Below are 25171 nucleotides of genomic sequence, written 5' to 3' on the forward strand. Positions count from 1 at the left end.
TCCAATTGTATACAGCGTTATTCCCACACGGAGCATCGTATCCCTGATCCAGTTGTATCATAGAGTTCTACCCACACGGAGCATCGTAACCCCGATCCAATTGTATCACAGCGTTCTTCCTACACCGCGCATCGTAACCCTGATCCAATTGAATCACAGCGTTATTCCCACACAGCGCATCGTAACCCTGATCCAATTGAATCACAGCGTTATTCCCACACAGCGCAACCTAACTCTGATCCAATTGTAGCACAATGTTATTCCCACACAGCGTATCGTAACCCTGATCCAAGTATATTACCGTGTTATTCCCACACTGCGCATTGTAACTCTGATTCAATTATAACACAGCCTTATTCCCACACAGAGCATCGTAACCCCAACCCAATTGTATCACAGTGTTATTCCCACACAGAGCATCATAACCCTGATCCAATTGTATCACAGAGTTAGTCCCAGACAGAGCATCGTAATCCTGATCCATTTGTATCACAGCGTTATTCCCACACAGAGCGTCGGAACCCTGATCCAATTGTATCACAGCGTTATTCCCACACAGAGTATCGTAACCCTGAACCAATTGTATCACACCGTTATTCCCACACAGAGCATCGTAACCCCGACCCAATTGTATCACAGCGTTATTCCCACACAGACCGTCGTAACCTTGATCCAATTGTATCACAGCTTTAGTCCCACACAGAGCATCGTAACCCTGATCCAATTACAGTGTTATTCCCACACAGATCGTCGTAACCCTGATCCAATTGTATCACAGTGTTTTCCCACATAGTGCCTAGTAACCCTGATCCAATTGTACCACAGTGTTATTCCGACACAGCGTATCGTAACCCTGATCCAATTGTATCACAGCGTTATTCCCAGACAGAGCGTCGTAACCCCGATCCAATTGTATCACAGCGTTATTCCCACACGGAGCATCGTAACCCTGATCCAGTTGTATCATAGAGTTCTACCCACACGGAGCATCGTAACCCTGATCCAATTGTGTCACAGAGTTAGTCCCTCACAGAGTTAGTCCCACACAGAGCATCGTAATCCTGATCCAATTGTATCACAGCGTTATTCCCACACAGAGCATCGTAACACTGATCCAATTGTCTGACAGCGTTAGTCCCACACAGAGTATCGTAACCCTGATCCAATTGTATCAGAGTTAGTCCCACACAGAGCATCGTAACCCTGATCCAATTGTATCACAGCGTTATTCCCACACATAGCATCGTAATCCTGATCCAATTGTATCACAGCGTTATTCCCACACAGAGCATCGTATCCCCGACCCAATTGTATCACAGTGTTATTCCCACACAGAGTATCGTAACCCCAACCCAATTGTATCACAGCGTTATTCCCACATAGTGCCTCGTTACCCTGATCCAATTGTATCACAGCGTTATTCCCACACAGAGCATCGTAACCCTATCCCATTGTATCACAGCGTTATTCCCACACAGAGCATCGTAACCCCGACCCAATTGTATCACAGCGTTATTCCCACACAGAGCATCGTAACCCCGACCCAATTGTATCACAGAGTTAGTCCCACACAGCGCATCGTCACCCTGATCGAATTGTATCATAGCGTTATTTCCACACAGAGCATCGTAACCCTGATCCAACAGATAATTGTAATCCAGACCCAATCGTAATCCAGTGTATTCTCCACGCATAGCATCATAATCTTGATCCCATTGTTTCCTAGAGATTTCCCATGTACATCTTATTTTTACCCCAACTCAATACCACACCGGGCAATGTTGCCCAATCCATCCCCTCCACTGTATTCCTAACTGAGCTACACGGTGACCATTATGACCCTGAACCACCCTGTGCTGGGTATTGTAGCCCTGACTGACTCACCAGCTGGGCGTTAGAGTCCTGGGTCACTCTCACACACCCACAGAGCTCTGTCACCTCTCACCACCCTCTCTTGTTTCAGTGGAGACAATATTAGTGGGATTCTCTTCGGCTGTCACTAACTCAGTGTTCCTTCATTGCCCCTCAGATCCACAGCGGCAGCAGCAACGAGGAGTTTCTGTCTTCAATCCTGGCCGATGCGGTTCCTGCCTCCCCGCTCTGGTCCTCAGCCGGCAGTGACAGCGGGATATCGGAAGACCACCTCTCAGACCAACTGGACAGTCCCCAGCACTGCGTCATGTCCAGCAGCCCCCAGAACATGGAAGCTGTGCACAATGAGCCACCATTTCAGCCCAGGCTAGAACCCAGCTGCTGGGCTACTGGCCTGAGAGTCCCAGAGCTGGGCATCCAAGGGGCAGAGATTTCCCTTGGCTTTGGTAAGAGGGTGAACTTTGACCCCTGCCGGGTTGGCGGTGGTGGAGAGGGCTGTTGGAGGTGAGGAGGAGGTGATATTTAGAGGGAATGGATGGGGTTTGAAGAGGAATTCCCTCAGCTCATATTCTCCATAACTTTTCAAACTAGTTTTCTAATCCCCGGCAATCACTGTCGGAATGCAATGTGCTGATCCTTGTATTTCCCCTGGTTTCAAACATGGAAGTGATCACGTGGAACTCATTCTGTGCGACTTCAAAACTCATTTCAAGCCATTCCCTCTCCTTTATTATTTCTCCTCCCCCTTCAAGGGTGGCGAAGTGCCTCAGTGGCCAGCACTGCTACTTCACAACGTCCAGGGGCTTGGGTCCAATTCCAACCTCGGGTGACTGTGTCAAGTTTGCACATCCACCCCGTCTCTGCAAGGGTTTCCTCCCAAAATCCTTCAAAAGTGAGACAAGAGTCCAGGGACAGACTGTCCCTGTTAGGGTGAAGGTCAAGGCTGGTAAATGTAGGGATTGTTGGATGACTAGAGAAATTCAGGCATCCAAGCCCTGAACACTATGGCAGTCCCAGACGATGTTAGGAAAATTAAAATCCCCCTACAATTACAACTCTATTATTCTTACAACTATCAGCGATCTCCTTATACATTTGCTTCTCAATCTCCCGCTGACTATTGGGAGTTGTGTCACAGGTAGATAATGTGGTTAAGAAGGCGTTTAGCACATTTGACTTTGATGCTCAGACCTCTGAGTATAGGGATTGGGATGACATGTTGTGATTGTACAGGATGTTGGTGAGGCCCCTTTTGGAGTACTGTGTACAGTCTGGTCACCCTGCTATAGAAAGGATATTATTAATTGGACAGGGTTCAGAAACGATTTACCAGGATGTTGATGGGATTGGAGGGATTGAGTTATAAGGAGAGACTGGGTAGATTGCGACCTTATTCACTGGAGTGTAGGCGGTTGAGGGGTGACCTTTACAGAGGGTTATAAAATCATGAGACACATAGATAAAGCGAATAGCAAAGGCATTTTCCTTAGACCAGGAGAGTTCAAAACTAGAGGGCATATTTTTTAAGGTGAGAGGAGAAAGATTTAAACAGGGACATGAGGGCAACTCTTTAACAGAGGGTGGTTTGGACATGGAGTGAACTGCCCGAGGAAGTGGTAGGTGCATGTACAATTACAACATTGAAAAGACATTTGGACAGGTTTAGAGGGAAATGGGCCAAATGCAGGCAAATAGGACTGGCTTAGTTTGGGAAACTTGGTTGGCATGGACGAGTTGGACCAAAGGCTCTGTTTCTGTGCTGCCTGACTATGACTCTACGGTGTGGGGCAGCGTTCATAGCATTTGAAATATTAAATGAGTAAAATTTATCCAGTATCCTGTCATTTAACCTTGCTTGAGAAGACCATTAGGTGGCAGTAGACATACACACTAAATACTTCCCCTTGGATTGGAGATGATTTGGTGACCTGGGAAAGAAAGTGTAGGGAATAAAAGAGAACATACCAGGTTCTTTGCATTTGTATTTAGAACTGATTACTCTTTCACAGCAGAAAATACCATCGTTTTCTGGTTTTGCATTCAACATCTTGACCAATGTAATGGTGTCTGGCCTGGCCTCCCATCTCCCACCAGAAGTAAAACTGTGGCTTTTATACTGATTTGCACCAAGTGCAACTCTCCCACCATCCTGATAGGCAGTGACTGAAATTGTTCACATGCCACCTCACTCCTCCCTATCCCTTTAAACTCCTCCAACTTTATCCTGAGGTCTCTGTCTTGCACATTCCCCGTTCCCTCTGGAGCATCAATTGCAGTTATCCCTGGAATTCTGACCCTCTACACCTCCCTTTCCACTTGAATCACAGCATCCCTACAGTCAGAAAGAAGCTGTAGTAGGACTGTGGGAGGATGTGCAAACTTGACATAGACAGTCCCCGAGGGTGGAATCAAACCTGAGTCTCTGACGCTGTGAGGCGGTACTGCTAAACACTGGGCCACCTTAAGATCCTCCTTGACGCTTATTTTATGAGCAAGAGGTCAGTCACCTGTCCGAATGTATCTGAGACACGGTGTTAATTTTGTTCTGTAATGTTCCAATGCAGTGTCTTGAGATGTTTTTGCCATGTTAAAGGTTCTATAGAAAGGCAATTTGTTGTTATATATTAATAATTTATACAGATTGAGTCAGACTGTTCGAAGTTCTGCGAGGAATGTGAACGTATTCTTTTCTGCGTTTCATTTCCCAGATGACTGGAACTCGGAACCGTTTCAGGAAGAGGGACGGAACATTCCTTCACAACCTACTGCAGACAACTTCCTCTCCCTGACGGTCAAAGACCTGCTGCTTTCGAACACCAACGAAACGGTGAGGCGCTACATGGGTACATTACTCTGAATGAATTCCTCTAACCTTGGGATCATTTAATTTCTTGCAATTGACTTTTGTTCATTTAGATTTAAAGTGGAGTTGAGTAAGGATTTAATCATATTTACAACATTGTAGGTTGAAACAACTTAACAGACGGAAGTAGTCAGTGAGATTGGCTTTGAGAAGGCAGTGGGCAGTGGGATTCGTTTGGCAATGATCTAGGAAAGAGCCAGTACAAACATGATGGGTTGAACAGCCACTATCTGGGCTGTAACCTATTGTCATAACAGTCCATGCTAATTCACAGTCTTTACTGCAGGCATGTTCATTTTGAATCTATCTGGACACTTAACTGAGACACTGAAATAATACTCATTACTTTAGGACTGTTAGTAAACGTCCAATTCAAGGTGAGATTATGATATAGGGAGAGAAACTCAAGCTTGAAATATTGTATGCTAGATAAAGATATAAATATTTATGTTCAATTCTGGTCTTCCTGGAACAGGAAAGATGTTGTGAACCTTGAAAGATGCAGAAAAGATTTACAAGGATGTTGCCATGGTTGAAGGGTTTGAGCTATCGGGAGAGGCTGACTAGTCTGGGGCTATTTTCCCTGGAGAGTTGGAGGCTGAAGGGTGACCTTATAGAGGTTTATAAGATCATGAGGGACATGGAGAGGGTGAATAGCCAAGGTCTTTTCCCCAGGTAAGGGAAGTCCAAAACTAGACGGCATAGGTTTAAGGTGAGAGGGGAAGGATTTAAAAGGGACCTAAGGGGTAACTTTTTCATGCAGAGGATGTTGCATGTATAGAATGAGCTGCCAGAGGAAGTGGTGGAGGCTGGTATAATTGCAACATTTAAAAGGCATCTGGATGGCTCCATGAATTGGAAGGGTTTAGAGGGATATGGGCCACGTGCTGGCAAATGGGGTTAGGTTCATGTAGAATATCTGGTTGGCATGGGTGAGTTGGACCAAAGGGTCTTTTTCCATACTGTACATCTCTATGACTATATATCAAGCTTCAGTTACACAGGGCACTTGTGAGACCACATCAGGAGTACTGTGCATAGTATTGGTCTCATTGGGGAAGGATGTTGGAATTGGTTGATAAAAGGTTGATCAGGCTCTCTATTGGAACAGAGTCTTTGATTATTATTAAGGCAGAAGTAGATCGATATTTGATTAGCAAGTGAGTTGGAAAGGGTATCAGTAGGGTGGACGGGAATGTGGAGTAATCAGGTCAGGTCAGTGTTGACTGATTGAATGATGCAGGCTTGTTGCTCATCCCTGAAGGCACTTCGAGCTCTATAAAACTCAATTAATTTATTAAACAAATAACTACTAGACCTATCTCAATCACTGCCTTTCACTACCCTAGGTTCTATAACTAACCCCAACATTATTACCCAGGAGAGTTGGCAGCTGACCTTGCCTCCTGTCGTAGGTTACCTCCTGCAGAGTTATTCTTTGAGGTTCTCTTGAAAATCGAGGATTTTCTGACTGCTTTACACAAAAGTCTCTGTGACGTTTTTGGAATTATCTGTGCACGTGAGGAATCCCAAATGTTTCATCCTTACTCGGTAGAGACAGCAGATATTGATTTCCTGCAATCTTAGCTCTTGGCAGACCCGAATGACTCAGTGCAATTTCACTCACATAACAGGACGTTGTAAAGCTTCTGATCAATTCCTTTTATCTTCAGCCTTATCCATGTCGGCTTGAGGGACTGAATGGCCCACTCCTGCTCTTAATTCATGCTTTGGTACGTACATGTGTAGGTGCCATCTTTCAGATAAGACTGAGCCCTCTCAGGCAATGTTAAAGATCCCATTCAATGTGTTCTGGGTCATTATTTATCCTCAATGAAATCAGATGATCTGGTGATTATCATATTATTATTTGTGGGAGATTTGTTGTGTTGTGGGAGGTTGGTTGCTGCTGTTCTTACATTATAACAATGAGCAAACAGCAGAAGCATCTGCACTGGGCTTAAAGCTGTCTGGGGTTATGCAGAGTGCTATATAGATGCAAATCTCTCTTTTTGAATGTAGCTATAGTAACTCCAGGCTGTTATCTCTTCATTGTGCATGCTTCTCACTTCCTTCTTTTCTCTCCAATCCCAGCACAAGCCACAGTTGCAGCCACATCAAGCACGGGAGCTGGTGCTCAACGAAGATGAGAAGAAGTTATTGGTGAAAGAAGGGATCACCCTTCCGTCGCAGCTGCCACTCACAAAAGTACACGGACATCGACTTGTTGTTGCTTCCGTGGTTCTAACCAGTCCGGCTGGTGCTAACTAGGCAGGGGGTGGTAGTAATCTAGGTACACCAACGCCACCCAGTGCATTAACTAGAACAGCTAGTAATAACTGCAGTAATCTGATGGTAACTGGAGACAGTCAGTACCAAGTGGAGGCAGAGTGAACGAGGGAGCGAGTGCAACTTGCACTCTGGAAACTAGACCTCAAGGGATCTGGAATACGCTGTGTCGAAATTATTTCACAGTTGTGCAGGGCTCTGGATAGAACCCATCTGGAGTGTACTAATCAAATCTGGGTACACCAACGAGATATTTTCAAAAAAAGTGCAATGTTATGAATTAATTACTCTTAAAGCTTTTTAAACACATCCTATTGTCATTTAATGGTTCATTGGTTCTATGCTGTGGGTAAATGAGCTTTGAAGTGCCATAGCATGGAATGGAGGGTGCATTAAAGGTGGTGGCAGGGTTTTGCTTGGTGTGAGTGGACATGGGTGAGACCTTTTACATTGTTCTCTGGAAGTGCTGTGAAGCATTTAAAAGCTACCCCACTCCATGAATGAGGTGGGATGGCACGGTGGCTCAGTGGTTAGCACAGTTGCCTCACAGCACCAGGGACCCAGGTTTGATTCCAGCCTCGGGCAACTGTCTGTGTGGAGTTTGCACATTCTCCCTGTGTCTGTGTGATTTTCCTCCGGGTGCTTCGGTTTCCTCCCACTGTTCAAAGATGTGCAGGTTAGGTGGATTGTTTAATCCAAAGGGTTTTTATAAATATATTAAGGACAAAAGGGTAACTAGGGAGAGAATAGGGCCCCTCAAAGATCAGCAAGGCAGCCTTTGTGTGGAGCCACAGAAAATGGGGGAGATACTAAATGAATATTTTGCATCAGTATTTACTGTGGAAAAGGATATGGAAGATATAGACTGTAGGGAAATAGATGGTGACATCTTGCAAAATGTCCAGATTACAGTGGAGAAAGTGCTGGATGTCTTGAAGTGGCTAAAGGTGGATAAATCCCCAGGACCTGATCGGGTGTACCCAAGAACTCTGTGGGAAGCTAGAGAAGTGATTGCTGGGCCTCTCACTGAGATATTTGTATCATTGATAATCACAGGTGAGGTGCCAGAAGACTGGAGGTTGGCAAACGTGGTACCACTGTTTAAGAAGGGTGGTAAAGGCCAGCCAGGGAACCATAGACCGGTGAGCCTGACCTCAGTGGTGGGCAAGTTGTTGGAGGGAATCCTGAGGGACAGGATGTACATGTATTTTGGAAAGGCAAGGACTGATTAGGGATAGTCAACATGGCTTTGTGCATGGGAAAATCATGTCTCACAAACTTGATTGAGTTTTTTGAAGAAGTAACAAAGAAGATTGATGAGAGCAGAGCAGTAGATGTGATCTATATGGATATCAGTAAGGCGTTCAACAAGGTTCCCCATGGGAGACTGATTAGCAAGGTTAGATCTCATGGAATACAGGGAGAACTAGCCATTTGGATACAGAACTGGCTCAAAGGTAGAAGACAGAGGGTGGTGGTGGAGGGTTGTTTTTCAGACTGGAGGCCTGTGACCAGTGGAGTGCCACAAGGATTGGTGCTGGGTCCTCTACTTTGTGTCATTTACATAAATGATTTGGATGCGAGCATAAGAGATACAGTTAGTAAGTTTGCAGATGACACCAAAATTGGAAGTGTAGTGGACAGCGAAGAGGGTTACCTCAGATTACTACAGGATCTGGACCAGATGGGCCAGTGGGCTGAGAAGTGGTAGATGGAATTTAATTCAGATAAATGCGAGGTACTGCATTTTGGGACAGCAAGTCTTAGCAGGACTTATACACTTAATGGTAAGATCCTAGGGAGTGATGCTAAACAAAGAGACCTTGGAGTGCAGGTTCATAGCTGCTTGAAAGTGGAGTCACAGGTAGATAGGATAGTGAAGAAGGCGTTTGGTATGCTTTGCTTTATTGGTCAGAGTATTGAGTACAGGAGTTGGGAGGTCATGTTGCAGCTGGACAGGACATTGGTTAGGCCACAGTTGGAATATTGCGTGCAATTCTGGTCTCCTTCCTATCAGAAAGATGTTGTGAAACTTGAAAGGGTTCAGAAAAGATTTACAATAAAGGAAAGCATACCAAATGCCTTCTTCACTATCCTATCTACGTGCGACTCCACTTTCATGGAGCTATGAACCTGCACTCCAAGGTCTCTTTGTTTAGCAACACTCCCTAGGACCTTACCATTAAGTGTGTAAATCCTAAGATTTTCTTTCCCAAAATGCAGCACCTCACATTTATCTGAATTAAACTCCATCTTCCACTTCTCAGCCCATTGGCTCATCTGGTCCAGATCCTGTTGTAATCTGAGGTAACCCTCTTCGCTGTCGACTACACCTCCAATTTTGGTGTCATCTGCAAACTTACTAACTGTACCTCTTGTGCTCACATCCAACTAATTTATGTAAATGACACAAAGTAGAGGACCCAGCACCGATCCTTGTGGCACTCCACTGGTCACAGGCCTCCAGTCTGAAAAACAACCCTCCACCACTCTTAAAGCTTTTTAAACACATCCTATTGTCATTTAATGGTTCATTGGTTCTATGCTGTGGGTAAATGAGCTTTGAAGTGCCATTGCATGGAATGGAGGGGGCATTAAAGGTGTCTTCTACCTTTGAGCCAGTTCTGTATCCAAATGGCTAGTTCTCCCTGTATTCCATGAGATCTAACCTTGCTAATCAGTCTCCCATGGGGAACCTTGTCGAACGCCTTACTGAAGTGCATATAGATCACATCTACTGCTCTACCCTCATCAATCCTCTTTGTTACTTCCTCAAAAGACTCAATCAGGTTTGTGAGGCTTGATTTCCCACACACAAAGCCATATTGAATATCCCTAATCAGTCCTTGCCTTTCCAAATACATGTACATCCTGTCCCTCAGGACTCCCTCCAATGGCTTGCCCACCACCAGGCCCACTGGTCTATAGTTCCCTGGCTTGTCCTTACCACCCTTCTTAAACAGTGGCACCACGTTAGCCAACCTCCAGTCTTCTGGCACCTCACCTGTGATTATCGATGATACAAATATCTAAGCAAGAGGCCCAGCAATCACTTCTTTAGCTTCCCACAGGGTTGTTGGGTCTTGTTGGGTCGAATGGCCTGCTTCCACATGTAGGGATTTTCTGATTGTAATGGGGTTGGGACATGCCTATTCTTCCATTGGAGCTGACCAGATCAGGAGTGGAAGGCATGGACTCACAGCCTAAAGCATCCCACATCCTTAAAGATCCTTTGAGGCAATCTAGAATGAGAGCTGTAATAACTCAGGAAGCTGACTGGAAAAGAACATAATTTATTGTTCAACCCCAAAACAGAGCCACCTACGTGTGACTTACTTCGACTTGTCCCAGCTTGGGACAAACAGTTGTGTAGACCCATCCCTGGGTCTGCTTTATTTTGTTTCTGTTTGTTTTTTCAAATCAACCTGTTCAGACACGTTATGGCATATGTCTGGGGCAGGTGGGACTTGAACCCTGGCCTCCTAGCACAGATATAGGCTGGTTCTGCTTTATTTATTTTCTAATCAACCTGTTCAGAGATGTTATTACCCACCTCTGGAAACAGTGGGACTTGAACTCAGGCTTCCTGGCTTAGAGGTGGGATGGTTCTGCTTAAAGTGATTCAGGTGATGTGTTCCTGGTGGCTCAGTGGTTAGCACTGCTGCCTCACAGCGCCAGGGATCTGGGTTCAATTCCTTCCTCAAGAATGTGGAGTTTGCACATTCTCCCCATGTCTGCATGGATTTCCTCCGGGTGCTCCAGTTTCCTCCCACAGTCCAAAGATGTGCAGGTTAGGGTGAATTGGCCGAACTAAATTGCCCGTAATGTTAGATGGATTAGTCAGGGGTAAATATAGTGGGGGGGGGGTGTCTCTTCGGAGGGTTGGTGTGGACTTGTTGGGCCAAAGGGCCTGTTTCCACACTGTAGGGAATCTAATCTAAAAGTCATTGCCTGTTACCAAGGCAACTCATACTCAACAAATTCCATAAGGAGACCGATTAGTGATTTCCCATGGACCCTTTGAGGGTTACCACAGAGAGGTCATAGCTTTAGGATAAAGGATAGCAGATTTAAAATGGAGATGAGGAGGAATTACATCTCTCAAAACATTGTGACTCTGTAGAATTCACTACCACAGAGTACGATGGGACCAGGACACTGAATACATTTGAGAAGGAGATAGATTTTTTAATGAGTAATGGGTTGAAGTGTTAGAGGGAGTGGGCAGGAAAGTGGAATTGTGGCCAAGATGAATCAGCCATGTTCATATTGAATGGAAAAACACGGCTGAATTACCTACTCCCATTCTTGTGCTGTTGTCCCTGACTACATGACAATCTAGTCCCCTGTCTCTCAGCCCCAAATTCTTTCTTTCTATTTCTACCTGTCACACATTCCCTCTCTTTTTCACTGTCCAGCTGTCTGTCCCTTTCTCTCTCCCATCCCATTTCAGTTTGTCGGTAACAATTGAATCAGAGTGTGAGCAGATTGGATGAGTTGTATTCTTTCCCTTTCTCAGCAAGAAGAGCGGATTTTAAAGAAGATTAGGAGAAAGATCCGGAATAAACAGTCGGCACAAGAGAGCCGGAAGAAGAAAAAGGAATACATAGATGGCTTGGAAAACAGGTGAGAGACAATGTTGTTCCAACACTTGACAGTGGGACTGGGAACTGGGTGCAGTTAACCCACCTGTCACCATAGGGTGGATTTCTCATTGTACAACTTTATTTAGGTGTATGAGATGCACATTGATTCTTGGTTTGACCTGGTACCTTGCTAGAATATTAATTTGTTGGTTTGATCATTGGTGAAACAGTGGGGCATGGCATCAATCTCATGTTGCATTTTTCGAAAGTGGGTGTAGGAATTACCGAGATATAAATGGGCAGGTTCACTTGGCATCTGCTCTCAGCAATATGTCATAAACAGTCTGAGATAAGGAGAAATTTCTTCTCTGAGAGAGTTGTGAGTCTTTAGAACTCCTTGCCACAGGGAGCTGTGGGGGAAGAGTCCTTGTGCATGTTTGAGGCTGAGATAGGTTCTTGATTTTTCAGGGAATGAAGGGTCATGGGAAAAGGGCAGAAAAATGATGTGAGGAATGTCGGAGCAGCCATGATCCTATTGAATAGCAGAGAGGCCGAATGGCCTACTCCTGTTCCTATTTCTAATTGCCTTATAGCCTTATGTTTCTCAAGGCCTGAACCATTTGGGGAGTTCAATTGTGAATCGTTTTTTTAACCTTGCTGTCAACTTCATTAAACCTTGAAAAGAAGTTTCAGTTCTGTGCATCCTGCTCAGTAAACTGTATTCTTGATTTTGACTTACATGTAAAATCTCAAAAGTTGTTCTTACTGACCTTTAGACAGTGGTCTTGCCCTTTTATACTTATTGGATATTCCTGTTCTCTAAAGTTGAATTGTGGATTGTTAGAATGTTTCTTGATTTAGCCAATCTACAGTATCAGAAATCTGCAGATATCCCTTTGACAAGGTGCCACACAGGAGGGTACTGAGTAAGATAAGGGCCAATGATGTCAGAGGCAAGATGCTAACATGGGTAGAAGCCTGGCTGTCTGGCAGAGAGTGCAGATAAAAAGGGTCCTTCTCAGGGTGGCAACTGGTGACAAGTGGTGTTCCACAAGCTCAATGTTGGGAGCCACAACTTTTCACCTTTATACATTAACGATCTAGATGAAGGAGCTGAGGGCATTCTGCCTAAGTTTGCAGCCAATACAAAGATAGATAGAGGAACAGGTCGTACTGAGGAGGCGGGGAGGCAGCAGATGGATTTGGACAGGTTCGGAGAGTGGGCAAAGAAGTGACAGATGGAGTAGAACATGGGAAAGTGTGAGGTCATACACTTTGGTAGGAAGATTAGAGGCATGGACTATTTTCGAAATGGGGAGAAAACTCAGAAATCTGAAGTGCAAAGAGACTTGGGAGATCTAGGCAAGAATTCTCTCAAGATAAACTTACAAGCTGACTCAGTGGTTAGGAAGGCAAATGCAATGATGGCATTTATTTTGAGAGGACTTGAATATAAAAGCAGGGATGTACTTCTGAGGCTCTGTGAGGCTGGGGTCAGACCACATTTGGAGTATTGTGCACAGTTTTGGGCCCCATAAGAGTACTGGTCCTGGAGTGTGTTCAGAGGAGGTTCACGAGAATGGTCCGAGGAATGAAAAGTTTAACATATGAGGAACGTTTGAGGACTCTAGGTTTATACTTAATGGAGTTTAGAAGAATGAGGGGAGATCTAATTGAAACTTACAGAATACTGAATGACCTGGACAGAGTGGAAGTTGGGAAGATTTTTCCATTGGTAGTAGACACTAGGACCTGAGGGCTCAGCCTTAGAGTATAGGGAAGACTTTTTAGAATGGAGATAAGGAGAAACCTCTTCAGCCAGAGAGTGATAAATAGACTCATAGAGTCTTAGAGATGTACAGCATGGAAACAGAGCAATCAATCAAACTCATCCATGCTGACCAGATAACCTAACTTAATCTAGTCCCATTTGCCAATATTTGGCCCATATCCCCATAAACTCATCCTATTCATATACCCATCCAGATGCCTTTTAAATGCTGCAATTATACCAGCCTCCACCACTTCCTTTGGCAACTCATTCCATACAGGCACCACCCTCTGTGTGAAAAAATTGTCCCTTAGGGCCTTTTTATATCTTTCCCCTCTCACCCTAAACCTATGCGCTCAAGTTCTGGACTCCCCCACCCCAGGGAAAAGACTTTGTCTATTTATCCTATCCGATCCATGTTCCTCATGATTTTATAAACCTCTCTAAGGTCACCCCTCAGCCTCTGACACTCCAGGGAAAACAGCCCCAGCCTATTCAGCCTCTCCCTATAGGTCAAATCCTCAAACCCTGGCAATATCCTTGTAAATCTTTTCTGAACTCTTTCAAGTTTCACAACATCCTCTGCTAGGAAGGAGAGCAGAGATACATGCAATATTCCAAAAGTGGCCTCACCAATGTCCTGTACAGCCACAATTCCTATACTCAATACTCTGACCAATAAAAGAAAACATACCAAACACCTTCTTCAATATCCTATCTACCTGTGACTCTACTTTCAAGGAACTATGAACCTGCACTCCAAGATCTCTTTGTTCTGTAACACTCCCTCGGACCTTACCATTAAGTGTATTGAATTTATTGCCACAGAAGGCTGTGGAGGCCAGGTCATAGAGTATATTTAAGACAGAGATAGATAGGTTCTTGAGTATCAAGGAGATCAAGGGTTATAGGGAGAAAGCTGGAGAATGTGGTTGAGAAACTTATCACACATGATTGGATGGTGGAGCAGACTCGATGGGCTGAATGGCCTTACTTCTGCTCCTATGTCATATGGTCTTATCCCGGCATCAAAGGTAAAGTTCGTTTCATGCCCATTTGATTGGCTATCAGCACTTCAGTTCATCCAGTTTGATCAGGGTGGCGTGGCTCTGTGGTTAGCACTGCTGCTTCACAGCACCAGGGATGTGGGTTCAATTCCAGCCTCGGACAACTGTCTGTGTGGAGTTTGCACATTCTCCCCAGGTCTGCACAGGTTTCCTCTCATTGTCCAAAGATGTGCAGGTAGATTGGTTAGGTAGATTGACAATGCTAAATTGCCCATCATATCCAGGGATGTGCAGGCTGGCCATGGGAAATACAGGTTTACAGGGATTGGGTAGGCTGGTTAGTCTGAATGGGATGCTCTTTGGAGGGTCGATGTGGATATGATGGGCTGAATGGCCTGCTTCCACACTATAGAGATTTTATGATTAGTTTATTGGTTCACTGCAGTCTAGCTCTTCAATCTCTTGCGTCTGCAACTTTGACTTTTCCTTCTGTTTTGCCTTTGAAGATTTTCTCTGTGACAAACTGTGTTTTAAAATGGCCAGCCTTGGAGCAAATATGACTGTCATCACTTTTGACGCTGCGCAGTCTCTAGCTGCCACAATTAGAACACAGCTTGATGGCACCTGACCCCCTTCCTTCAGGCTTCAGCTTTGGTTTTGTGTCTGACTTCAATGTTTTTTTCTGTAAGACCCATGAAAAAAATCTCTATTTTGTTTCCATATTTCACCTTGTCTCTCAGTGATGGCACCACGTTTGTTAAAGTTAAGACTTGTTAGACAGAAGAAATCTGACACAGTTTCTGTCAAAACTCTAACAATGATACAATCTCCAATCAGATCATTTTTAGTGTCCTCTAATCACAATTGTCTCTATAATAATAATAAATGTTATTGATAATTGAATCTATGCTGTCTTTTAATTCTGTTTATTAGATTGTGCTCTATTGATGATTAAATTGCTCCAAATACTAAAGAATGTACTGAAGGCTCTGATTGTCTCGTTATAAGTGGCTATCTCTTTATTCACAGCTGCCTTGTTGAAGCACTAGCTACAAAGTTGCTGACTGCCTAGAGAAAGTACTGACTTCCTCCTTGTGGACATGGACTGCTTCCGTAGTTGGAAGGGCTGTGAATGGTGTTGACATTGGGCAGACCTTCACCTGATGAAGGAGCAGTGTGCCAAAAGCGTGTGATTTCAAATAGAGCTGTTGGACTATAACCTGGTATCGTGTAGCTTCTGCATCGAAGAATATGGAGATGGAAAAGCACAGCCGGTGAGGAAGCATCCGAGGTGCAGGAGAATCGATGTTTCGAGCATAAGCCTTTCATCAGGAATGTGCCTTCATTCTTGATAAAGAGCTTATGCGCGAAACATCAATGCTCCCTGCACCTCGGATGCTTCCTAATCGGCTGTGCTTTTCCAGCTCAACATTCTTCAACTCTGATCTCCAAGATCTGCAGTCCTCCCTTTCTCCTATCATGTGACTTCTGACTTTGTTCACCCCAGCCCAACACTGGCACCTGCACAACATTGGGAATATTGCCTAGAGCAGGGCTGTACTGCTCCCTAATTCATTTTTCTGTCACCCCTCAACTAGTCCTGTATCGAGTCCATCATCCACACCAGCTCTATCATCTCTCTGCTTGTCTTGGGCCTTCCATCTGCTCAAAGGTTCTGGTATCTGTTCCATGGCTGATTGCTGCTGTGTTGTTACCTGTTTCTCAGTCGTTGCTGTGTTTGTATTGATGTTCTCCCATTGCTCCGCTGTTTGGTGCCGATGGGTCTTGAACCTGCACCTTCTTGCCCAGAGGTATTGATACTCACTGGACCCTTAAATAAAACAATGAATTGTGGATGCTGAAAGTCTGAAACAAAAACCGAAATCGCTGGAGAAACTCAGCAGGTCTGGCAGCATCTACGGGGTGACCTTATAGAGGTTTACAAAATTATGAGGGTCATGGATAGGATAAATAGACAAAAGTCTTTTCCCTGGGGTCAGGGAGTGCAGAACTAGAGGGCATAGGTTTAGGGTAAGAGGAGAAAGATATAAAAGAGACCTACGGGGCAACTTTTTCACACAGAGGGTGGTACGTGTATGGTTTGAGCTGCTGGAGGAAGTGGTGGAGGCTGGTACAATTGCAATATTTAAGAGGCATTTCGATGGGTATATGAATAGGAAGGGTTTGGAGGGATATGGGCCGGGTGCTGGCAGATGGGACTAGATTAGGTTGGGATATCTGGTCGGCATGGATGGGTTGGACTGAAGGATCTGTTTCCATGCTGTACATCTTTATGACTCTATGGAGAGAAAGCAACCAGACTTGAAACACTAATTCTGCTCTCTCCCCACAGATGCTGTGACCTACTGAGTTTAGATTAGATTAGATTAGATTCCCTACAGTGTGGAAACAGACCCTTCGGCCCAACAAGTCCACACTGACCCTCCGGAGAGCAACCCATCCAAACCCATTCCCCTACATTCACCCCTGACTAATGCACCTCACACTACGGGCAATTTAGCATGACCAATTCACCTGACCTGGACGTCTTTTGGTTTTCACTCCATTAGACCTTTCTTCCTTTATATATCCAGAGAAAATCACCAAATTGTTATGGTACAGGAGAGCTGACCTTATAGAGATTTATAAAATCATGATGGGTATAGATAGGGTTAATCGTAGATGTCTTTTCCCTGGGATGGGGGATTTCAAGAGTAGGGGGCATATTTTTTAGATAAGAAGAAACAAATTTTAAAAAGATGTGAAGGGGAAACCTTTTGCACAGAAGGTGGTTCACGTGTGGAATGAATTTCCAGAGGACGTGGTGGATGCCGGTACAGTTACAATTTTTAAAAGATACTTAGCTAAGTACATGAATAAGAAAGGGATAAGGGCCAGGAGTAGGCAGGTGGGGCTAGTTTAATTTGGGATTATGTCAGCATGGACTGGTTGGACCGATGGGTCTGTCTCCAAGCTGTATGACTCCTATCTCGGTTCTCTGAGCATTTTAATTCAGTGCTCACCTCCTGCTTTCTCCACAATGTTTCTATTTTTAAAAAATCCCGTGCAGACCACTTGGGCCAATTAACATTGACTATTACCACTGGCTACTCAGGTTTACTGGTTAGCTGCAATGAGTGAGGTATCTTATGAGGAAAGGTTGATTGGGAAGATGGTGGTGTAACAGTCACTCAAAGGGTCCAGGCGAATATTTTGGAATGCAATTTCAAACCACCCCATGGTAGCTGGTGCACTTTAAAGCTGCAGTGACAGCGTCCCTAACTATGGGCTAGAAAGTCTTGGTTCAAGTCCCATCTGCTACAGTCTGAACAGATTGTTAAACAGTTTCAGGCAAGGTTGGACAGGCTGGGCTTGTTTCCACTGGCGTTTAGAAGAGTGAGGGCTATCTTGATTGAAGTGTATAAAATATTTTCAAAGTGGATGTGGAAAGGATGCTTTCCTCTGTGGGTGACTCTAGAGTGAGAAGGTAATGAGGAGAATTTATTTCTCTTGGAGCTCCATGCCTCAGAAAGCTGTGGTAGTTGTTTTTGAAAGCATTAGTAAAATGGATAGGTGTCAGACAGAGGGAGTCAAAAGAGATCAGGAGTTAATGGGAAAGTGGATCAACCATCACCTTTCAGAAGGGTGTAGGTACAAGCACTCCAGCTCCTAATGTGTATATTCATAGTGATGTGTGTTATAGTCAATGACTCAGTTCTCTCTGTCAGAACCAGCATGTCCTGTATTCTCTCCGACCAATACCTTTCTTTTTTACTTACAGGATGGCAGCATGTACAGCCCAGAATCATGAACTGCAGAGGAAGGTCATCCGGCTGGAAAAGCAGAACATGTAATTTCCCAACAGGATATCACTGCAGGGTGGGGCGGGATAGCACTGAGTGTGGGATGGTAGAGGAGTGTAGTGAGCAGGACGACAGTGGGGGAGAGTAGTGAGTGTGGGATGGTAGAGGAGTGTAGTGAGCAGGAGGGCGGTGGGGGAGAGTAGTGAGTGTGGGATGGTAGAGGAGTGTAGTGAGCAGGAGGGCGGTGGAGAGTAGTGAGTGTGGGATGGTAGAGGAGTGTAGTGAGCAGGAGGGCGATGGAGAGTAGTGAGTGTGGGATGGTAGAGGAGTGTAGTGAGCAGGAGGGCGGTGGGGGAGAGTAGTGAGCAGGGGACAGTGTAAAAGAGTAGTGAGCATGGAATGGTGGGGGAAAGTAGTGAGTATGGGGGCAGCGGGGAAGAGTAGTCAGTAGGGGGATGCGGTGGGGCAGTGTGGTGAGTAGGGGAGCATTGTGGAAAGAGTAGTGAGTATGGGGGAGCGCAGTGGCAGAGAGTAGTGAGTGGAGGGGCAGTGAAGAGAGAGTATGGAGCATAGGGTGGTAAGTGGAGAGTAGTTGCCTTCTCTGTCACATGTTCCCAGCCTTCACCTTTGGGTTTCTGAAGTTAATATCATCTTCAGCTGAAAACTGTGTAACAGGTGCTGTGGGATCTATGATACAGGGGGGTGTACAGATACATAGGGTGCAGTTTGATTAGATCTCTATGTTCTAATCAGATATTTATGACCAGATATCTATGTTCCCAACCTCAGAGTGTCAGAGTATATGAGTTTGATTTTAATACTGTGCAAATTGGTATATTTTGAATGGGTTAAAACTGGATCTGGTTTCGTTGAATAGCAGAGTTGCATTGTTGCTCCAGATGAGAGTGCACCTTTGAGTCTAGCTGTTCCTGTGGGTAATGGAGCATGTTCATTGATAGTCAGTGACAGTTATTGTCTGGAAAGCGTTAATGCAAACTAACATTTTCTAAACATTGCTTCCTTCTTAAAGGACATTACTACAGCAGTTGAGAAAACTCCAAACCCTGGTCATGCATTCAACAGGCAGGACAGCACAGACAAGCACCTGTATCATGGTATGTTAATTAGACATTGGAATGTTCAATTTTGCTTAATGCCGATACAAAACAGGTAAAATGGTGTTTCAAAATTGTATTGTGTTCCTATTCTACCCTCTGCCCTGTTATGTCACCAATCATCTGTTTGTTGAAGCAGGCATCAATCTGTCTTCCATAACTATTTCTTTGCATTTCATTGTTCCAACACAAGCTCCAAACTGCTCGCTCCTAATCCGAGCTAATTCCCTTTGCTGAGGAACCCAGCCCTTTTTTTTAATGATTTAGCACAAATATCAGTTTCCATCTTTTCCTTCTGCACTCCTTTCCTGCCCCAGAAGCCAACCCATCCGAGAGAAGAACTCAACCTTTTTTCCATTTGAAAACCTACCACCAAGTCACCCATTTAACTGATTAATCAAATAATAAGCTACAAGCACTGCCCCTTAACATAAAGAAAAACAGAAAACAAGGGAGAGGACTAAATAAAAATAGCATTGGATACAGAGATAATTCTGGATTCTGTGATACTCACTTCTCTCAAATCTTTGTGGGCATTGGTGAAAAACCTAGCCCTTTTTAAAAAAGTTAAACCACCACCAAATCACCCGAGTTACTCACTAAACAATTAACAAATGTTACCCACTAGGAACAGCACAACTGTAAGAAATATAGAGGAGGGCAGAAAGAGACCCTGAGATACAATTAAAACAGGGTTGGAGATGGAAATAATGCACTCTTCACCCATAGACAAGCATCTCCCTGAAATCATTGAGAATACTTGGGGAAAAGCCAGTCCTTTTTTTTTCTCCCTTTTTTCATGTACAGAAGTGCTCCTACGTACAACAGAATGTTTTTTTCCCATCACTAAATCACCTATAATATTTTGCTTTCATGTATTAACAATCACCAATAAATTACCCATGTTTTCCAGCTGGAAAATTTGTGGGCAGTTTGAGCCATCAGAGGTGAGGGAGACAGGAAGTGGGCTACATCAAAATGGATTTGGAAGTGGAAGTGGTGCCCACCTCGCTCTAAAATTGTTGAGGGAAAGAATTTACTGGCATTTTAAAGAAATGTACAATTTACAGCGAAGGCAAAACTGTAGACTGAAGATAATGAAAGCACACAGGCAGCACGGTGGCTCAGTGGTTAGCACTGCTGCCTCACAGCACCAGGGTCCCAGGTTCAATTCCTGTCTCGGGCAACTGGCTGTGTGGAGTTTGCACGTTCTCCCCGTGTCTACGAGGGTTTCCTCCGGGTGCTCCGGTTTCCTCCCACAGTCCAAAGATGTGCAGGTCAGGTGAATTGGCCATGCTAAATTGCCCGTAATGTTAGGTATAGGGGAATGGATGTGGGTGGGTTGCTCGTCAGAGGTACGATGTGGAGTTGTTGGGCCGAAAGCCTGTTTCCAGACTGTGGGGAATCTAATTCACACTGCACATTAATCCTCTGTTCTCTGAAGATACAGAAGTGACGGAACATCAGCACAGTTCCTTTCAGGCGTTCTAGTGTTCCCTTCACTTCGTGCCTGATTTCCTAATGGCTCCAAAACTGAGTGGTTCTTTGCTTTCATCTTTTCAAGCTACTTCTGCTCCTCCTCCTTCTGTAAGTAAGATCATCCTCCTTCATTTTCTTGGTTGATTTTTTTTTAGGTTGCAAACCTAAAAACCCTTATTTAAACCCTTTTTAAAATATGTACAAGTGCTCTTACAACTGAACGATTGCTTTATCCCCATTACCAAATCACCTGTGACTTTTTTTTGATTATCTATTAACCATCACGTTTCCAATTGAATAATTAACATGTAAAGTCTGTTAAACGCAATGCAAGCCAACAAGGGTGAGAGAGATGTAGTGAGAGGAGAAAAAGCAAGAATTTATAAGGATGTTGCTGGGGTTGGAGGGTTTGAGCTACAGGGACAGGCTTGAATAGGCTGGGTTATTTTCCATAGAGCATCAAAGGCTGAGGGGTGACCTTATAGTGGTTAATAACTCATGAGAGGCATAGATTCAAGGTCTTTTCCCCAGGGTGGGGGAGTCCAAAACTATAGGGTATAGATTTAAGGTGAGAGAGAAAGATTTAAAAGGGACCTAAGGGGCAACTTTTCATGCAGAGGGTAGTGTGTGTATGGAATGAGCTACCAGAGGAAGTGGTGAAGGCTGATACAATTAAACATTTAAAAGGCAGTTGGATGGGTGTGTGAATAGGATGGGTTTAGAAGGAAATGGGCCAAATGCTGACAAATGGGACTAGAATATCTAGTCAGCATGAACAAGTCAGATCAAAGGCTCTGTTTCCGTTCTGTACATCTCTATGACTGTATGACTGTACATGCTGTAATGACCATTAGCCTCCTGTCTGAACTTTCTGGAGAATTTTCCTCGTTGATTAAATGAAAGGATATGGGATTGGGGTTAGCGCACTGACACTGAGAGAGAACAGGTTGATAGAGGGGAGACAGAAGGTAGAATAAATTGGTCATTTTATGAATAGCAGCCAGTGATCAATGGGGTATCACACAGATCAGTGCTTAAACCCAGATATTCACAGTTTATTGTGTTATGGACTAGGCCAGACCATTCAAAACATTCTTAAGCAGGCAGCCCAGACCATAACTTTGCAATTTTTTTCGGTAAGTGTACAGTGAAACTTACCCAGAGTAAGTTAGCGAGGTTGACTACCAGGTTTAAAACAGACAAAAAAATTTATTTACAAAATTACACAATGAAAGACGAAGAACAGAATAAAGAACCCCTACAGAACTCAGTCAGTGGCACCCGGGTTCAATTCCCGCCTCAGGCGACTGACTGTGTGGAGTTTGCACGTTCTCCCCGGGTTTCCTCCGGGTGCTCCGATTTCCTCCCACAGTCCAAAGATGTGCAGTTCAGGTGAATTGGCCAGGCTAAATTGCCCATAGTGTTAGGTATAGGGGTAAATGTAGGGGTATGGGTGGGTTGCGCTTCGGCGGGTCGGTGTGGACTTGTTGGGTCGAAGGGCCTGTTTCCACACTGTAATGTTATCTAATCTATCCAAACTAGACTTAAGTATGCTGTTCTGAATATACACAACAGTCCCAATAAGTAAAGCACCTTTAAAACACATTCCTGAAGAAGGGCTTATGCCCGAAACGTCGATTCTCCTGTTCCCTGGATGCTGCCTGACCTCCTGCGCTGTTCCAGCAACACATTTTCAGCTTTAAAACACAGTACACAGGTGGTCAGATGCTTACAGGTTGAAGTTAGTAGAGCAGAAGAAAGAGTTTCCACACAGCTCACTGTTGAACTCCCAACCAGTTCTGAGAGAGCTGACCACTCCCCTTTCATTCTATAGGTCACTTCTAAAACATGACCACTTTGGCCTGAAGTCTCATCTGTTTACATATAAACAAAAGGCCTCTCAAAATCCTTTCCATCTCTGTACCAAACCAGCCTGATTGGAGCCCGGCCTGGTTTATTACCCCACTGAAAAAAATCAAGGACATAGTCTCCTTGAGCCAAGGAACAGCTTTTAGAAAAAAAAAGGACTAGATTTGTGGCAGTTGTGATGATTTAGATGTAATGTACTATCTTAGGTTTGTAGTTGACCCAAAGGTGGGTGAGAGGATGAACTGTGATGAGGGGGGAGTCTTATAGCAATCTATAAAGGTTTAATAGGACTGGACAGGGTAAACACAGGATGTTCCTGCTGACTGTGAGTCACATAATGATATGGGGAGTGCCATTTAGCATTGAGATGAGAACTTTGTTCACCCAGAGAGTGGGGAGTCTGTCAAATTCTCTGCCACTGAAAGTGATTGAGGCTAAAACATTGAATGTTTTCAAGAAGGAGATAGCTAACGTTCTTAGAACTAAAGGGGTCATAGGCTATGAATGAAAGTTGGAACAGGGGACTGAGTTGGATGAGCAGTCATGATCATGTTGAATGGTGGAGCAGGCTTGAAAGGCTGAATGGCTTATTCCTGCTCCCTCTTTCCATGTCTATGCTTCTATATTCACAAGATGGTCCCCAATGTTCAGTTCCATTGACTTCAATGGACAGAATATCCAATGTTCAGTTCCACTGACTTCAATGGACAGAATATCAGGGCAGTAACATAGCATGTGATTAATGCTTTTATCGGTTTGACCCCAGTGGCTGCTTCAGTTCCCCAGTTTCTTTACTAGGTCAGATGCTTTTTAACTAAATACACTGACACCTGAAGTAAATGTCCTTGTATTGTGTGTGAACAGAATGTGGGGCCTTTTGTGGTGAATGGTAGTGTCCCTACTCTTGGGTCAGCAAGGCCTGGGTTCATGTCCTACCTTCTCGAGAGATGTGTCACAATATCTCTGAGCAGATTGATTAAGAAAATATCCTAGGCAGAGGCGGTTAAAATAATGTGAATCACCTGCGGATAACCAGTGATTTGTATTGTGTTGGATATCAGTGGTTTGACAGCATTCTGGAACTGTGATGCCATTTGCTTTTTTAGGAAGCAAGAGGAGAAAAGTAAATGGTATTTGGTAACTCTGAGTGTTCTGTATGCACTAGAATGAGAGACACTGATCCTTTAAGGCACCATCTATTTCACGCTGTTTCCTTCAGGTTATAGTCTGGGGGTTGCAGGGGGAAGCAATGGCCTAGTGGTATTATTGCTAGAGTGTTAATCCAGTGAAACAGATAATGTTCTGGGGATCCAGATTCGAATCCCACCGTGACAGATGGTGGAACTTGAATTCAGTAAAAAATTTGGAACTAAGAGTCTAATGATGACCATGAATGTATTGTTGATTGTTGTACAAACCCATCTGGTTCACTAATGTCCTTTAGGGAAGGAAACTGCCATCCTTACCTGGTCTGGCCTACATGTGACTCTCAACTACCCTCTGGGAAATTAGGGACTGCCAACAAATGATGGCCTAGACAGTGACGCCTTCATCCTGCAAATGAATAAATGTGAGCTGTGTGACATTTGGTCTCTCTCTCTCTCTCTCCAGGTGCTGATGCTGTCGTTTGCTTTGGTTATTTTCCCCAGCTTCAGTTCATTCAGCTCCAATAAGGGTGGAAAGGAAGACGACTTCACTCCGGTACGAGGTTAGTATGGGTCCCCAGATTAACATAACACTGGGCAATCAGAACACTCCAACAGCAGGCTTGCTGATGAGCAACAGACACAACTCTCAATCTGATTTATACTCTTGGTGTTAGCCTGATTACTTGACTCTCTTCTTTTTTTAAAATTTGAGAAGGTCAGTAAAAATCTCCTGCTATTGTGTATTCACTGCCAAACGTTGACACCTGCAGTATGACAAATCTGAAATTATAGATGGGAATGGGTTTTTGAGAGAGGGAATTAGGATTGCAAGGTGTAAAAGGTGACTCATGTTGGTGAGGGATCCTCCCTTGTCTGTTTCCCGGGACGCACACCGAGAGAAACATCAACTGCGCCTGGAGGACCATCAACCCGGTGAAAGACCCTCTTTGATCTGTCCGAGACTTCTTGATCTTCCAGAGCAAAAGGGTTGACCCTGACTGAGTGTTGCAGCCAGGACTATGTGCTGAGGGATGCACTGAAGCTTGGGGCAGTGGCACAGTGGGGAAAGACCCCTGTCGAAGGTCTCTGCTGAAGTTAAATGGGGGTCCATTTAGTTATTGGACCCTTCTGGTACCTCAAATGTATGTAAACAAATTCTGGTACAGGTAAGAAATGCTTGGGGTTGTTTGCTGGATAGAGTCAAACTCCAATGTTTGTTTCTTCATACGCTATTGTACATAACTGAAATGCTTTAGTGACGATGTGTATAAAGATATGTTTATGAATAAAATATATTTTTGAATTAAAAAAACCTTTCCCATGTCCTACAGAGTGGCTGAAATAGTGAGACCACTTTTAACCCAGTATT

The 25171-nt window shown here is 44.3% G+C and overlaps 1 protein-coding gene across 1 annotated transcript in view; it reads left to right on the forward strand.

The window, feature by feature from the left end:
• LOC122565173 (cyclic AMP-responsive element-binding protein 3-like protein 3) overlaps positions 1 to 25171 on the forward strand; it is a 102779-nt gene that overhangs the window by 72540 nt on the left and 5068 nt on the right. The window contains exons 3-9 of the mRNA XM_043720876.2: positions 2030 to 2318; positions 4581 to 4699; positions 6830 to 6943; positions 11544 to 11650; positions 18170 to 18238; positions 19222 to 19306; positions 24266 to 24362. Coding sequence (XP_043576811.2) covers positions 2030 to 2318; positions 4581 to 4699; positions 6830 to 6943; positions 11544 to 11650; positions 18170 to 18238; positions 19222 to 19306; positions 24266 to 24362 — 880 coding nt within the window. The remainder of the gene's footprint in view (positions 1 to 2029; positions 2319 to 4580; positions 4700 to 6829; positions 6944 to 11543; positions 11651 to 18169; positions 18239 to 19221; positions 19307 to 24265; positions 24363 to 25171) is intronic.

This window comes from Chiloscyllium plagiosum, unplaced genomic scaffold (genome assembly GCF_037043375.1).
Source record: "Chiloscyllium plagiosum isolate Xiang-an unplaced genomic scaffold, Cpla_swu_hap1 HiC_scaffold_28, whole genome shotgun sequence".
NCBI classification, from domain to species: domain Eukaryota; kingdom Metazoa; phylum Chordata; class Chondrichthyes; order Orectolobiformes; family Hemiscylliidae; genus Chiloscyllium; species Chiloscyllium plagiosum.